Source organism: Sturnus vulgaris, chromosome 25 (genome assembly GCF_052056855.1).
Source record: "Sturnus vulgaris isolate bStuVul1 chromosome 25, bStuVul1.hap1, whole genome shotgun sequence".
In the NCBI taxonomy this organism is placed as follows: domain Eukaryota; kingdom Metazoa; phylum Chordata; class Aves; order Passeriformes; family Sturnidae; genus Sturnus; species Sturnus vulgaris.
The window spans coordinates 56,049-72,717 of NC_142267.1; the positions used below are offsets into that span (position 1 = coordinate 56,049).

A 16,669-nucleotide genomic window follows, 5' to 3' on the forward strand; every position below is an offset into this window, starting at 1 on the left:
CACGACTCCTTCCCCCCACCCCACCGGGTTCGGGAAGAATTTCCTCGGAGAAGAGTGGGAGAAAAAAACCTCTTTATTTAACAAGCAAGACACTCCCCAGCACAGGGAAAAAAGACAACACCAGCTGACAAAAAACTCTTTCACCGTTCTGAAGGGATGACGAGTTCAGTCTCTCTGGCGAGTGGTCGCCCAGTTATCAGTCTCTGGCGCTTGGGAATGGCTGCTGCAGGTGACAGAGTGTAGACTCCCGGTGTTTCTTGGGGTTTCCCAGGTCCCCGTCCGGAACAGGTTCAGATGGTATCCAGGAGAGGGAGGGGACGGGGTGGAAGAGAAAACAGTCCAGGGAAAAAGTTGGACTGCCTAGCTGAACTAACTAATAAGAAAAAAGCAAGGGCAAAGCGAAGGAAAGAAAAAGAGGCAGAAGCGAGCAAGCAGGCAAGCAAGCAGGCAAGCAAGCAAGCAAGCAAACCGAGCTAAAACCTCTCCTAAACATAGACCATGGGGGAGGTGAGCCGGCTGATAACAAGACAAAACAAAGCTTCACTCTCAGAGTCAGTCCTGGAAGCACAGGACATAATACCAAACATAATCAGGACACATGATTGGAGATAGAAACACCATAACATCACCCTAGGACAGACAGTGACCGGGACACAAGGATCCCACGGGAAACAACGGCACAGGGAGCACCACAGAGGCACAGAGAAGGACGGAGAAAAGACAGAGAGTGCCAAACACACAGCAAGGACTGAGGGGTACCATGACAAAGAGGGAACCCAGGAGCCAGAGAGGAAGCGAGCACAGCCCGTGCGGGGCGGGCAAAGACGGGCAAGGAGCAGCACAGCCACGGAGACAGAGAGGCACGGCCAGCAGGACAGAGGCTCACCAGGAGAGGGGCACAGCAAGGGAGGAGCACCGGGCAGCGCTCCTTTAGGACAAGAATATTCACACACACAAGCAATTCCCTCATTTGCACCTCATTCTTATTTCACACCCCCCCCCCCCCCCCCCCAATAAAAAATTCAGCTCATAGCACAGGCAGCTCTGGCTTTTCCCTGCACAGTATTTCTACCAAGGCCCTGGGCACAGCACGCGGTCGCGAGTCACCTGAATCAATCCTGATTTAACATTTCAAAGCTTCTCCTTCTGGCACTGCACCTTCTCAGACCCGGGCTGCCATGTTCCACTCCCCTCATGGCCACATTCAAGAACAACTGTTGCCATTCTGCAGAGAATTCCCAATATGACTCACGTATTATCAGTGGGCAGAAAACTCTTTGGGCTTCAGTTCCACCTCTCACCTGTTCCACGTGGAGGGAGGACAGGCATTAGTCACACATCACAGCAGCAGTGATGGATCAAGGCTTTTTTTTTTTTTTTTTTTTTTTTGATTGAATAAAAGGGTAAGAAAAAACAAACCAGGTCTCATACAAATGTCTTGAAACACCATTAAAGCTTTTTAAACCCAAGGAGACCATCGTGATTCCTGACTTCAGTCTTCTATCCATACTGGTTTTGGCATCATGAAATCAATCAGAGTCTTTTAAGAAATACTAAATCATCATGACTAAACCCCGGGCTCCTGGTCATTTGCACTTACAGCCCCTTGTAGGAAGCTCTCCAGCCTTTTTTTCCCATCCTACGTTGGACAGAGGATGGCTGTGAACCGCACGCCTCCACACAAACAGTCCTGCCGGTTCCTCAAAAAGTTTAAAATGCCTGTGATAAAAATGATAGAAAGTAATACTGCCTCTCACACTGTGCAAGAAATGGGAAGTTGGACTTTCAATGTCCCACTGAGAGATGCCGAATAAAAGCTTCCCCATGAGCTCGCACAGAGTAGTAACATTTCTTGGACGAAACTAAACTAAGATTTTTTTTTGACCAAACAAGATAGGTCTGTATGAGAACAGCTCAGGAGGCTTTCAGGGCTCGCAGTGATGCTGGCAGAGCACAGAACGTTAAAGATGAAGTCTTAACTCCCTGAATTAATGCCCTGTGGTAGCCAAATCTTTTTGCAAAGACACATAAGACTTGCTTCTCCTTGTTTCCGAGTTCCCAAGCCGTCCTGTAATTCGTCACCTGCACTAGTGCAGACCAATCTGCCGTGGGCAAGGAACAGATCCGGCTCCTGAGCTCCAAGCCACGTGTCCCCGATGGAAACCCAAGTCAGGAATACAAAAACACCTGTGGAAGAAAGACGAGAGAAAAATCAGAAGACACAGATATTCTTCTATTCCCACACAGAAATACCGAGCCAAGCTGTTTACCTCTGGGACTCTGTTTTAAAACAGCTCCCCAGCTCTGTTCCTAGATGGAAAACGTGGAGTGGCTTTGCCCGTGCAAAGCCAATGAGCCTCCTCACAAGAAGGAACAAACCAGTTTCCTGCTAAATCAGACACCTGGAAATCTCACCTGTCACATGCTGTCATGGACCAGCAAGAGGGATCAGCATCCAGGCCCACGTGGACTTGTTCATTCCTGGCTTCTAATGCAGCAGGGACAACAGCACTGAAGGGAAATGATCACGTCTTCATTTAAAGAGAACCCAACTTCTTCATCAAAGCCATCACTGTCCTCGAGCAGGACATCCACCATATCCAGGACATCTAATCAGTGAAGAAAAACATCAAAGCAAGAATCCAGACTAACAGGAAAAACAACAGACGTAGAATGCAACACTCCAGGAATACAAGGCATCTTTTTAATTCTTTTTAATTAAAAAAAAAAAAAAATAAAAAAAAGGATGAAAGCCACATTTGTCACGCAATACAACTTTAAGTGCAACCCCTAAATTACAGCTGAACCTTCACTCTGCCTTTCAATGCTGCTGTCCAGCACGGAGCAGCTGTGGCTGCTCCTGGATCCCTGGATGTGTCCAAAGCCAGGCTGGACACTGGGGCTTGGAGCAGCCCGGGCTACTGAAAGGTGTCCCTGTTCATGGCAGGGCTGGAACTGGATGAGATTTAAGGAGCCTTGCCGGCCAAACCACTCTGGGATTCCATGACTCTGTCAACAGTCCCAGGCAGAAGGGCTAGATTTCCATTTGAGTTCAAAAACGCTGCTGCAAGAGCATGAAGAGAGATTTCAAATACCGTTCAAGTGGCACAGCCACGGCAGAAATGACTTTCAGAGGTAAAGCGGCAACTTGGCAATTCCACTTCGACTTCTGATACCAAGAACACGTGGAGAGCTGAATCCTGGAGGGCCCTTACTTAACAGGATTGCCAGAGTTATCCATCCCCAGTTTGCTGATTAGGGCTAGAAAGTGTATCCCCAAGTCATGGAGTTGGGATGTTGACAGGTTACCACATACCATCAATGTGAGAGACGGGGATGCTGATGTTATCAGAGTCCTGTTTAAACAGAGCCACCTGGAGCGTGCTGGCTGCCTGAACCAGGTCTGCTGCCTTGTCAGTGTAGGGACAGGGGTTGGTCACCAGCTTCAGCAGGATCTGTCAGCAAAGGTGGGGAGAAAGGTAAGTGCACCTGCTGGCTGGCAAGTGCAGGGGAACCACACGGTACTGAGAACGACCACGTGCTGAAAGCTGGGCAGCTTTTATGAGGACAACTTCCATAGCACTTCTGCAGGATTCTGTCTACAGTTCCTGCTCTACAGGCCACACTGATGGAAAAACAAAAACCCACCACAACTTGGCACCTAGACTGCGACCACACACCGAGTACCTGGGCAGACCACAGTGGAGGCAAAGCACTGGGCATTCAACATCCTGAAGAGTAAACAGCAAGTGTCACCTTTCCTTGTCAAGGACCACCATCTACTGAGCTCTGATAATGTCGGCACCTAAAGAGGAGATCAAAGCTACCCACACCTACACCACTCTACCCTTACACCGACAATGCTGTAATAACAGCTGATCTTTTTGGATTTCATTTTCCTACAAATCATTTGGCTGCCCTCCCACTGAACACAAGAAGGATGCCACCTCCGTATAAAGAATCCCAAACAAGGCTTTTCTCAGAATTCATTCGCTGGTCTTTGACAGGTTTCTCAACAATAGCAACAAGACCTCCAGTTTCCACTAACACTATTCTTTGCATTTTTTTATCCAGCTGATTTGAACACCGTTACCTTTTCCAAAAACTGAATCACTGCTTCCTTCTGGTCTTCTTTTGTATTATCCAAGTGCTCCAGCCAAATTGAAAGCTCCTTCCACGTGTACTCAAACGCTCCACTGTCACGTAAAACCTGTCCAGGAAACAAAGGAGGAGGTGTGTAAATAAACCTCAAAACACCTAAAATACAAAACCCCGAGGGATGCAGATCTTTTTCTATAGTTACCTTCATGCTTCCTTCTTTTAGGAACGAAAAGAAGAGCAGGTTGATGAGGAGTCGTATCTGCCGCTCTCCTCACCCTCAGTTCAAGAGGCTCACTAGGGGGACTTCAGCTGCATAGTGGACAATAAAAATCCTACTTCTGTAATTTTTGGAAAGCAGGTTATACTGCTTTCAGAGGGCGGTACAGCTTTCTATCATCACAGGCAGTTAAAAAAAAAAGAAAAAAGCACCTTCAAAATAGCCTGTAGGGGAGTTTTAGAAAACTACCGATGAAACAGAGGAAAATCATTGCTAAATTAAACCTGAATCAGGCTACTTGTACTTAAAGCAATCAGGCAGAGGGATGAACAGTCACATAAATGAGCAGTGGGCTGTGACCACAGCAAGGTCCAGAGAGAAGTGCAAGTTGCTGGGGGTGGTGAGGAAGACAACAAGTCACACACCCTAGAGACAGGCTTTGACGTGCCTAGAAACTTCCCCCCGCTTTCCTGCTCTCCAAATTCAGGCCCTGACTGCGAGCACCCAAACTCGGTGACCCCGAGCTCCAGCTCTACAAGCAAGAAAGGAGGAGGGAGAAGAGGAAGGAATCCGAGTGACACCAGGGTTCAGCTCCCTCCCCCTAAGGCCCAGCAAGAGAGGAAACCTTGCCCAGCTTCCCGACCCTGGCACCTACGTTGGACGACTGCAATTACACAGGATGAATCTGTGCCTTTGCTCCTCTCCACACATCAAATACAAGGAAGCCATCACAACTCATTTGTTCTACAGTTACTCCGTGTACAACACCAGCAGCTCTAAAAATAACTGCTGCTCACATCAGTCTGACAGGGGAATTCATTTAAAGCAAGAAAACATGAAGGAAAAAGGATTCATTATAATATAAGCGACTATTTTTGGCAGGGTCTGGAAACAGAAATGCACCTGCAGCTCTCACAAAACCGGGCAGGAACAGAATGTGAAATCCAAAAACGAGCCTTCAGTTACATGGCACTGTGCAGAAAAGTAAGTCCTTACCATCTATTCTTAGCAGCCTTTCTGCTGACGGAACTGCCCCAACTTCCCTGTTCCTGCTTTCCCTTCAGAGAAAATGCAAAGGACTGAAGTGGAAAGTGGACACAGGAACAAGTCAAGCAGTCCATGTTCCCACCTGGCAAAAGAATCCAAAACCATCAGAAAAACGGCACATTTTGAGCAGCTTTCGGTTGAGACATTCATTGCTGGGAGACCAAGTGAACCTGCCTTTAATCCCTTGCAAGGATCAAGGGCAACTAAACCCGAATTCAGTCACTGTAACTGGATTTTTTCTTGGCAGGACAGTCTGGTTGCATTTATTCCTTATTCCTAGGGGTAAATCTCTACCCCTCCTTAGGTAACTAAAGGATGTCCTCTTTGAATAAGGTGCTAAAAACAGCAGCCTCTGGTGTCTGGTGGACTTCGAGCTGACCAGCTTTTTCTCAAAAGTCAAATAACTAATTTAAATATGCAGAGGGGGATGCTAATTTTCAAGACAAAAAGTACTCCTTGCATCAAAGCTGGGATCAGACAATAACAGAGAGGACTACTCTGCAGGGCCAGAGGAAACCGGAGAAGACTTATGAAAGGCTAGAGTGCTGAAGTACAGATTAAAGAAACGCTGATAAAAAGTAAAAATCCAAAGCAATATCTTCTTGATCAATGTCAAGACCTTTGCAGGCACCAACTGCACTGATTTATTACAGTATCAGAATTCATTCAGCCTCGGGGGGGTGCGTAAACACGACAGACATTTTCTTTGCTCTTTCATCAACTGCTGCAGTGAAGTCCGTTCACAGCATTGATTTCTGTCAAATATTTCGTTACTAGCCGGTTATCTGACAGCAAATTTCAACAAGAGGCACAGGAAAGGAGACTGGTGACCACACAATCCTGCAGCAAAGGTAACTGCTTCAAGAAAAAATCGTACAATCCTGAAATTTCAGGCCAGTGGGATAGAGTGAATATCCTGATATTTCAATTCCAAAGCTTACCTTAATGGTCTCGGGCTCCGGGGCTTGGAGGGGGGGTCGGTTCGGAAGGGCCGCCTCCGGAGGAGGGGATCCCGGGGGGAGTCAGGGGCCCGGGGAGGGGGGCGAGGCGGAGGGAGAGGAAAAAGAGGAAGATGAGGAGGAGGAAGAAGGGGGAGAGGGTTTGAGAGGAGGGGAAGCCCAAATCCGTGCTGTGTGCGGAGCTCCGACAGCACGCTGCAGCCCGCAGCTCAGTGTGAGCACGGGGCAGAGGAGGCGATTTCTGGGCATTCAATCACCCTGAGGCGGGCCCGGCACCGCCCCTGCAGCACCGTCCCCAGCACAGCTCGGTACCGCTCCGGGATCACCCGGCCCCGCCCCCGGTGCCGCCCGGGACCACTGGGGACCGCCCCTAAAGCACCGCCCCGGCCCCGCCCGGTCCCGTCCCCGGGACCTCCGTGCCCCGCCTCGCCAAGCCCCGGCTCCGCCCCGAGCCTGCCCGGGCTGCGCCGGGACCATCGCTGGCGGCCCCGCCCCTCTTCCCCGGGCCGAAGCGGGCTGAAGGAGATGTCCGCACGATTGGAAACGCCGCCGAAAATCGCACCCGTGGGATCGGTGTCGGCGTCGTGCGCAGGCATCCCACTAGAGCGAGCGGGCTCCTTGCTGTGCCACCCTCCTTTTGCAGCCAGAGTTAGAAGGTCGGGGAGCGACACCCGAGCCGCCATCTTGGGAGAGGCAGGCGCGCAGTACCGCGCTCTGCCCACAGGGTGGCGCTTGGGAGACAGGCAAGGGATGGAATCAAGGAGTGTCCCAATCCTTGAGGAAATCCCCCTGAATGAACGCCCCAAAAAACCGCGACCAGAACTGAGAAACCTCCTGCCTCTGTATGAGTGCAAAGGGTGTGCAAGGAGTGTGCAAATAGTGTGCATTAGCAATCGATCGGCAGGCATTGGCAATCGATCGCCGATCTAATCGATCGGCAGGCATTGGCAATCGTTCGCCGATCTAATCGATCGGCAGGCGCGATCAATCGATCGCCGATCTAATCGATCGGCAGGCATTGGCAATCGATCGCCGATCTAATCGATCGGCAGGCATTGGCAATCGATCGCCGATCTAATCGATCGGCAGGCATTAGCAATCGATCGCCGATCTAATCGATCGGCAGGCGCGATCAATCGATCGCCGATCTAATCGATCGGCAGGCATTGGCAATCGATCGCCGATCTAATCGATCGGCAGGCATTAGCAATCGATCGCCGATCTAATCGATCGGCAGGCATTAGCAATCGATCGCCGATCTAATCGATCGGCAGGCGCGATCAATCGATCGCCGATCTAATCGATCGGCAGGCGCGATCAATCGATCGCCGATCTAATCGATCGGTACTCGCGATCAATCGATCGCCGATGTAATCGATCGGTAGTTGCGATCAATCGATCACCGATGTAATCCATAGGCATGCATTAGTTATCGATCACCGATCTGATTTTTCCCGCCATTTTTCATTGATTTTTTTCCCCATTTCTCACTGATATTTACGGCCCATTTTTCATGCATTTTTCCCCCCATTTCTCACTGATTTTTTTCCCCCGCAATTTTCGTGGATTTTTTCCCAATTTTTCCCCATTTCTCACTAAATTTTTTCCCCCAATTTCTCAATGATTTTTTTTCCCCAATTTATCAAAGATTTTTTCAACATTTCTCACCGATTTTTTCCCCATTTCTGACTGATTTTTTCGACCCATTTCTGACTGATTTTTCCCCATTTCTCTCTGATTTTTTTCCCCATTTCTCACTGATTTTTTCCACCCATTTCTCATGGATTTTTTCCCCATTTTTCCCCCATTACTCACTGATTTTTTCCCCCCATTTCTCACTGAATATTCCCCCATTTTTCATCGACTATTCCCCCATTTACCACTGATTTTTCCCCCATTTCTCGCTGATTTTGTCCTCAATTTTCGCCGATTTCTCATTGATTTTTTTCCGTTTCTCACTGATTATTTCCCTCATTTTTCATGGATTTTTTCCCCATTTTTCCCCATTTCTCACTGATTTTTTCCCCCATTTTTCATGGATGTTTCCCCCAATTTTCATGGATATTTCCTGATTTTCCCCCCCATTTCTCACTGATATTTGCCCCCATTTCTCTCTGAATTTTTCCCCCCATTTTTCATGCATTTTCCCACCCATTAATCACTGATTTTTTCCCCAATTCTCACCGACTTTTCCCCCCATTTCTCACTGATTTTACCCCATTTCTCACTGATTTTTTTAATGTTTGTATTTCTATTTCTATTTATGTTTATATTTATATTTATTGTTATTGTCTTGCATGTTTATGTTTATGTTTATATGTTTATGTTTACGTTTGTGCATGTTTGTGTCTATGTTTATATTTATGCATATCAAGGTATCCTTTAAAAACAACGCCCCACCAAAAACAAAAACAACACAAAACGCCATTCAAGAACTCCCTTATCAACACCTGAATGAAAAAACAGGGCATTAGATAAATAGACCATAGCCCTTATCATACACCATCTACAAACAAAATAAAGCTATACCATACATCCTCGAAAACCACCTTCAAAGCACGACATTAGAAAAAAAAACTTTCCAGAATTAAAAGCTGTATCTAACAAAAGCCGTCTGATAAAATTAACAACCAAGCCCCCACCATCAGAGCTGCCCCTACTAAACTCCCCATCGTACATATGAAAAATCAGTTTTAAAAACCTACTTCAATTCATTCTGCCTCAAATACAAAGCCATCCAGAAAGTTACCTTCACTCAAAAACAAAAGCGCACGTAGTAAATAACATTAAAAAATAAATCAGCACACTACACACCACAAGCATAAAATATTGAATTAAAACCAAAAATACCCCTATTCATTAAAGAGCCCAGCCGCAAGCTATATTTAACTATAACTTCGTGCAAACGTACACATATCATTAAAATAGATTTCTTTCAGAATACAACTGATGATCTAAAATAGTAAAATGTCCGAGAACGATATTATAATAGGATATCCTCGATCATCCTCCCGCAAATTCTCTCCACTGTATTGTCCGACACACACCGGAAAAAAAATCCAGTTTTTACTTTTTTCAGCTAACTTCTCATTTATTAGCTGAGAGGAATGTTGAATTTGTCTTTACAAATGAGCTGTGGATCAGCCTGTAGATAAGGCTAGCACTGAGAGATAAAAGAAACAATGGGATGGATTCCACTGATTGATGAATGGAAAGAGATAGTTGCCTTTACAAACAAACGGCAGGGCTGCTGATAAATGAAATTGGATATCGAAAGATGAAAGAAGCAACGGGGGGAAACTATGAATTCTATAAGAATTAAAAATTAAAAGGGAGGGTTATACATTAGAGGGGAATTTCAGGTATCAGGCGTTCCGGGAAGTCTGTGCCTCTCAAGTACCTCAGCCAATGGGAAAAGAGAGAGGGAAATGCGGCCGGGAAAATAGGATAAAAAGGAGGCTGCGTCCTCCAAAAATTTGAGAGATCCCAGGGGAATGTCCCATGGCCTCTCCCTTTATTCGAATAAAGCAAAAAGGACTCCTCTGTTTCCTTTTTGGACATAAACCGCTGGTGTTTGTGGATTAATTTTCCTGACATTTAGCAACATATTGTTAAAAAAAAAAAAAAAAAAAAAAAAAAAAAAAAAAAGTGATCCAGAAGAGGGCAACATTGACAGCCATTCCAAGACAGGATGAACAAATGCTTTCACATTGACAGAGGATGCTGCGATGTTCTGAGAACAGAAGATAGAATAAAATAAAGGAAGGTGATGTTACAAGACAGAAAAGGGTAAAATAAAAGGAGTACCTGAGACTGGGGGGCGGGGGGGAAGAAAATGGGGAAATATTAATTGCTACACACTAGGTACAAATGCTTTTTACAAGTAATTTATGAGAAGCAAGCTAAAAGCGTCTTACTGCTGCTAGTGATATCATGCTCCAAGCTCTGCTAATAATTCCTATTTCTAGCAGTAGTTAAATTGAACTCACTACATTCCAACTATTTTTCTGCTTGTTTAGATGGCAGATCCGTTTGGAACACACCTTAGTATAGCAAATTCTATGCCCAGGTAGGGACCTCTCAGTTCTTCCATAAAACATTTTCTTCTGCATTATGGCAAGCCTTTGTTTTAGCTTGACAGCTTTCTTGAAACTTAAATTTACGCATGTGTCCAAAGACATTTGCAATTCCAGAAATCGGTAGGCACATCATATGGAAAGTAAATAACATTCTCGAGAGGGAGTTGCTTTGTTACTGAGGGGATGAAAAGCAAGGCTAGAGCTAGTAGAACTACCCAAGAAATTGGACTTAACGCAGCTTTTACAAGGCTCAAAGTAGCCATACCGAGATGTTTGAGCTAAAAGCCCCAGTTACCAGACTTACAGGCCTAATAGTTATCACCACACCACATTCCCTGGTTGCAGTATTTTTAACAGCAGTGCAGAACGCTACTGAAAATTATTTTTAGGTTGAATTGTTCTCTCCCCTCACTGCCTGTGTAGCTGTTAGAGGCTTCCAGGAGGCTGGGGAAGCAGACTGCTGGTTTCACTTCCAGACAGGTCACTTCCGTGGTCTGCTGGAGGGCACTTTGAAGCCCGTGTCCTTTTCTTGCTCTATTGTATCTGACAACTTTCCTCCCCCACGTCTGTTTTTTAGCGGGCAGCATTTTTGGAGGGCCAGTCAAAGACCTCAGGCTCCGAGAGAATTCGTCTGCTTTGCTCTGTTTATGTGTGCAACAGATGGGAGCAGCAACTAAGTCAAGTAGTAACTTCTGAGCTGCCCAGTTATCAGTAAACCAAAATATTCTTTTGTGACTCTCGCCAGACGAACATATCATCCTATCCGAGTCACACACTGCCCCTCTGGCATTTTCCAGTCAGACAAAGAATTCCTGGCCCCTTCCTTGCATGAACCTCAGCTCTCCACCTTGTTCCAGAAAGAGTTCTAGATCCAAGGCCCAGTGAGCCAGCTACCCTTTGCTGCCCTGAGCAGTATGGAAACAGCCAAGCCCCAGCCCTGCAGCCCTGCCTAACTCGCCTTTGCCTCCCAAACCTGAACCTTTTCCTTGGCTGTGGCAGCCTCACTCATGCAATCCTGAAGACAAAAATCTGATTTGGCAGGTGAGGCCGTTTCTAACGCAAAAGCTTCACCAAGGTTTCTCTTCCAACTTCAGCCTTAAACAGTCCTGTCCTCCTCAGACAGCCCCCACCTCCAGCCTTTAGCTGTAAATACTTACTGTTTTATAGCTAATGCTTGCCACCCCTCAAAATTAAGTCTTTTGATATGCATTTACATCCCTCCCTAACCATGTCCTCATCACCCTTCCCAAACTCAGCCTCATCTCCAGGCCTAGAACCTCTCCCTAGGTGAGGGACTGTCCTCGGGTAGGAGTGCTGACAGACCTGTGCATGAGCCCAGCTGCATAGCCCGTGCTAATCCCAGCCCAGCTCTAGCCTTTAAACCCACTGGGGCTTTGGTACTGGAGGCCCAGTTACAGTAACCCCTGTGGCCGTTCCGCTTCCAGGCCATCTGTGAGTTGTGATCCCCCACCCTACACCACTTTGGTGAGAAATGCATTCCTTTCTTACAATAAAGTTTTCATTTTATGTCTAAATTCAAGCATTCCGAGAAAACGTGTAGCAATTATATCAAGACAGACATGACAGGCACCAACATTAGTCTTTCATTACACACTTTTCATGCCTTCTCTCCACAGATTTCTTTGAGGCAACTCTGACTCCTTTTCTCACAGGCAGCTCCACACAGCACCCACTCCTCCTCTCCTCTGTACGACTGGCTAAACCCCAGCCTGTCCCTTCCCCAGCCACCTGAGCCTGTCTGTCCCACACACAGCATCCTCTCACCTTGTCCATCCCTTGCACGGCCACGTGTCCCTTCCTCCTCGCAGCACAGCCAGCAGGCTCCAGCCCACACTGCAGCAGGCTCTGCACCTCCAGCTGGAGCTGTGCTTAGTGAAACTGGCAGCCAGCTGACCCACGCTTTTATAACAACCAGCCTCACTGGGCAGGTAAGGCTGTTTCCACTCCTTGCTAATCTGTACAGCTGTAACTCGTTGGCAACTAGTGCCTTCTGCACTATCCTTACAAACTATTCTCCTACAGAAATGGACCGGAATTCCGCGGGGATTTTCCGGGGATTCCGGGGGGATTTTCTCGGGAATTCCGGGGGGATTTTGTCGGGGATTCCGGGGGGATTTTCTGGGGGATTCCGGGGGGATTTTATCGGGGATTCCTGGGGGATATTCCCGGGGATTCCGGGGGGATTTTCTCGGGGATTCTGGGCATATTTTCTCGCGGATTCCGGGGGGATTTTCTCAGGGATTCCGGGGAGATTTTATCGGGGATTCCGGGGGGATTTTCACGGGGATTCCGGGGGGATTTTCACTGGGATTCCGGGGCGATTTCCTCAGGGAATTCCGGGGGATTTTCTCGGGAATTCCGGGAGGATTTTCCCGGGGATTCCGAGGGGATATTCCCGGGGAATTCCGGGGGGATTTTCTCCGGGATTCCGGGGGGATTTTCCAGGGGTTTCAGCGAGGAATTTCCCGGGGAATTCCCGGTGGATTTTCCAGGGGATTCCGGGTGGATTTTCTCGGGGATTCCGGGGGGATTTTCCCGAGTATTCCGGGGGGAATTTTTCGGGGAGTCCGGAGGGATTTTCCCGGGGTATCCGGGGTGATTTTACGAGGAATTCCGGGGGGATTTTCCCGAGTGTTCCGGGGGGATTTCCTCGGGGATTACGGGATGATTTTCTCTCGGATTTTTTTCCCCAATTTTTCAAGCATTTTTTCCCGCAATTTTCGTGGATTTTTCCCAAATTTTCCCCATTTCTCACTGATTTTTTTCCCCATTTCTCAATGATTTTTGCCCCAATTTATCAAAGATTTTTTTCCCCATTTCTCACTGATGTTTTTCCCCATTTTCCCCCCATTTCTCACTGATTTTTATCCCCCATTTTTCAATGATTTTTCCCCATTTCTCTCTGATTTTTTCCCCATTTCACCATGATGTTTTCCCCATTTCTCACTGATTTTTCCGTTGATTTTTCATGGATTTTTCCACCGATTTTTCGTGGATTTTTTCCCCTTTTTTCCCCATTTCTCACTGATTTTTTCCCCCATTTATCACTCCTTTTTCCCCATTTTTCCCCATTTCTCACTGATTTTTTCCGCCATTTTTCATGGATGTTTCCCCCAATTTTCATGGATATTTCCTGATTTTCCCCCCCATTTCTCACTGATATTTGCCCCCATTTCTCTCTGAATTATTCCCCCCATTTTTCATGCATTTTCCGGCCCATTAATCACTGATTTTTTCCCCATTTCTCACCGACTTTTCCCCCCATTTCTCACTGATTTTTATCCCCCACTTCTGACTGATTTTTCCCAATTTTTCGTTGATCTTTTTCCCCATTCCTCACCGATTTTTCCCCCATTTCTCTCTGATTTTTCCATCATTTTTCATGGTTTTTCCCCCCCATTTCTCACAGATTTTATTAATGTTTGTATTTCTATTTCTAATTATGTTTATATTTATATTTATTATTATTGTTTTGCATGTTTATGTTTATGTTTATATCTATGCAGGTTAACGTTTGTGCATGTTTATGTCTATGTTTATATTTATGCATATTTATTTTTATGCCGGCGAACGCGGGCAGGCGTTTTATGTAAACGCCTATCCGCCGGGGTCCTAGAGAGGCCGCCATCTTGAGCGTGTCGGGACTCTCAAAATGGCGGCTCGGGCGGCACCCCGGCTGACCTGCCAAAAATGGCGGCAGAAAGGGCGGGAAAAAATCAGGACCCCGGTGTGTAGGCATAAGATGCCTGATTACATCGCCGACGCCGATCCGCTCGCCGCCAATTTTCCCTGTTGTTTCAGAGCGTGCCGACAACGGCCGCGCGGTCCGCGGTGCCGCGGGCGTGAGGGCGCGGCGGGCGCGGGCAGGCGTTTTATGTAGACGCCTATCCGCCGGGGTCCTAGAGAGGCCGCCATTTTGAGTGTGTCCGCACTCTCAAAATGGCGGCTCGGGCGGCACCCCGCCTGACCTTCCCAAAATGGCGGCAGAAAGGGCGGGAAAAAATCAGGACCCCGGTGTGTAGGCATAAGATGCCTGATTACATCGCCGACGCCCATCTGCTCGCCGCCAATTTTCCCGGATGTTTCAGAGCGTGCCGACAACGGCCGCGCGGTTCGCGGTGCCGCGGGAGTGAGGGCGCCGGCGGGTGCGGGCAGGCGTTTTATGTAAACGCCTATCCGCCGGGGTCCTAGAGAGGCCGCCATCTTGAGCGTGTCGGGACTCTCAAAATGGCGGCTCGGGCGGCACCCCGCCTGACCTTCCCAAAATGGCGGCAGAAAGGGCGGGAAAAAATCAGGACCCCGGTGTGTAGGCATAAGATGCCTGGTTACATCGCCGACGCCGATCCGCTCGCCGACAATTTTCCCGGACGTGTCAGAGCGTGCCGACAACGGCCGCGCGGTCCGCGGTGCCGCGGGCGTGAGGGCGCCGGCGGGCGCGAGCAGGCGTTTTATGTAGACGCCTATCCGCCGGGGTCCTAGAGAGGCCGCCATCTTGAGCGCTGCCGCAGGGCTGGGTCCCGGCCCGCGGGCCCTTCCGCCATCCTGAGAGGGGCACGGTGCAGTACCCGCCTGTGTCCACACGGCGGCAGCACTGCCGCCCAACTCAGCCCGGCACTGCCGCCCTGTCAGGGACAGACAGAGAAGGGAGAGAGTTCCAAGCACCAGAGTCCCCACCCGTCATAAAATCCTCTCAATGAACGCCCCAAAAAAACCCCGACCCAAACTAAAAATGCCCTGCCTCTGACCAAATGAAAAAAAAACCCTTTTATATATAGAAATCATCTATTTTTTAATATTTAATTTCTAGTCATAATCTAGACATATTTCATATATTCAATTTAATTGCTATTCTATTTATCATATATACAATATTATTTTATTATTCATTATATACATAGATTTATATTACTAATGTTATTTCTATTTTATCTATATCCATCTATATTTGGAGGTTCATTGTTTTTAATATTATTTCTTTAAAAGCTCTGCCTCTAACCAAATAGAAACAAAAAACTCGATTATTTTAAATTCTATTTGAATATATTTTTTTATTTAGTTTTCATATTTATATCTGTAGATTTATATGTCTATATTGTGTATTCTATATTTATATACTATTTAACGTATTTTTTACTTGTATATTAATATACTATATGCTATTTACATTCTATTATAACATACTATTTAATATAACATATTAAAATCGATAAATTATTTATATTACATACTACATACATATATTTTATATTTATATTTATTTCTATAGATTTATACTTACATATATATATGCATATATAGTTATAATAATTTTATGTCAGTATCTATTTTTGCATATTTGTATATTTTTGCCTATATGATTTATATTATTTATTAAAAACCCTCCTCTAACCAAATAAAAAACAATAAAACATTCCTTTTAAAGTCTAAGTATTTATATATTTCTATTTTCATAACAAAATATAATGTAATGTAATATATTTATATATTGGTTTCTTATATTTGCTTATATATTTTTATTCTTTATCTTTTCTATTTACAGTATCTATTAAAAAACCCTACCTCTATCCAAACACAAACCAATAAAACATTCCTTTTAGACTATATTTAGCTGTTTTTTAAGGTTCTGTTTTTCATGCATTCTACACCCACCCCTCCCTCTCAATGTTCTGGCACCCACCATGACCCCCCCCCATGCCCGACTCACCTGCTCCTCCAGCGCAGCCCGACTCCCTCTCCCAGGGACCTTGGGGTGCCCCAAACCACGTCGGAGCCCCCCTCAGCCTTTTTTCCTCACCCCAAAGAAGGCACAGAACGACTCCAACTGCCCTGGACAGCAGCAGGGCACTTGACTGCAACCCCTCCCATGTGTCCATCCCACAGAAAGTGACTCTGCTGACACCAGAAAAGGGAGGGCAACCCCCACAAGGGCTGAAGTTCCTCCCCAGCCCTGCAGACACAGGGGACAAGGGGCAGAAAGGAGGAGGGGCAGCAGAGAGGACAAGGGAAGAAAATCAACATCAAGGTGCACGATGAAATGGAACCCCCACCAAAAAAAAAGAAGAAGAAAAATGAAAACGAAAAATAACCAAAAAACGAAAAGAAACCCCTGGCATGCTGGATGGGCAGCACAAGAGGGAGGGATTAAAAATGAACAGGGACAGTGTCCTGGTTTTGGGCAAATTTGGGGGAAAACCTCCAGAAGGAGCCCCCAGACAGCAAACCCCACGACTCCTCCCCCCCACCCC

At 46.7% G+C, this 16,669-nt stretch overlaps 1 protein-coding gene across 3 annotated transcripts; it reads right to left on the reverse strand.

Annotated features, from left to right (window-relative positions):
- Window positions 1-55: 55 nt before the first annotated feature.
- LOC148221227 (nucleolar pre-ribosomal-associated protein 1-like) lies at window positions 56-16,627 on the reverse strand. Of its 3 annotated transcripts, none has more exons than XM_088178764.1 (5): window positions 16,129-16,627; window positions 4,304-4,410; window positions 4,094-4,210; window positions 2,416-3,455; window positions 56-2,187 (listed from the first exon to the last, which is right to left on the reverse strand). In XM_088178764.1, the coding sequence occupies exons 2-4, from the start codon at window positions 4,307-4,309 to the stop codon at window positions 3,306-3,308; spliced, it is 273 nt and encodes a 90-aa protein (XP_088034890.1). In that variant the 5' UTR covers window positions 4,310-4,410; window positions 16,129-16,627; the 3' UTR covers window positions 56-2,187; window positions 2,416-3,305. The 3 variants fall into 3 exon arrangements, with proteins under 3 accessions (XP_088034890.1, XP_088034892.1, XP_088034891.1); XM_088178766.1 differs by lacking the exon at window positions 16,129-16,627 and adding an exon at window positions 6,307-6,686; XM_088178765.1 differs by lacking the exon at window positions 16,129-16,627 and having other exon boundaries at window positions 4,304-6,677.
- Between the last annotated feature and the right edge of the window lie 42 nt (window positions 16,628-16,669).

Bases quoted from the DNA above. Each gene is read 5' to 3' on its own strand.
- LOC148221227 (XM_088178764.1), bottom strand. The intron at 3,456-4,093 runs GTAACGGTGTTC...CTTTGCTGACAG, and splicing joins TGATTCAGTTTTTGGAAAAG to ATCCTGCTGAAGCTGGTGAC.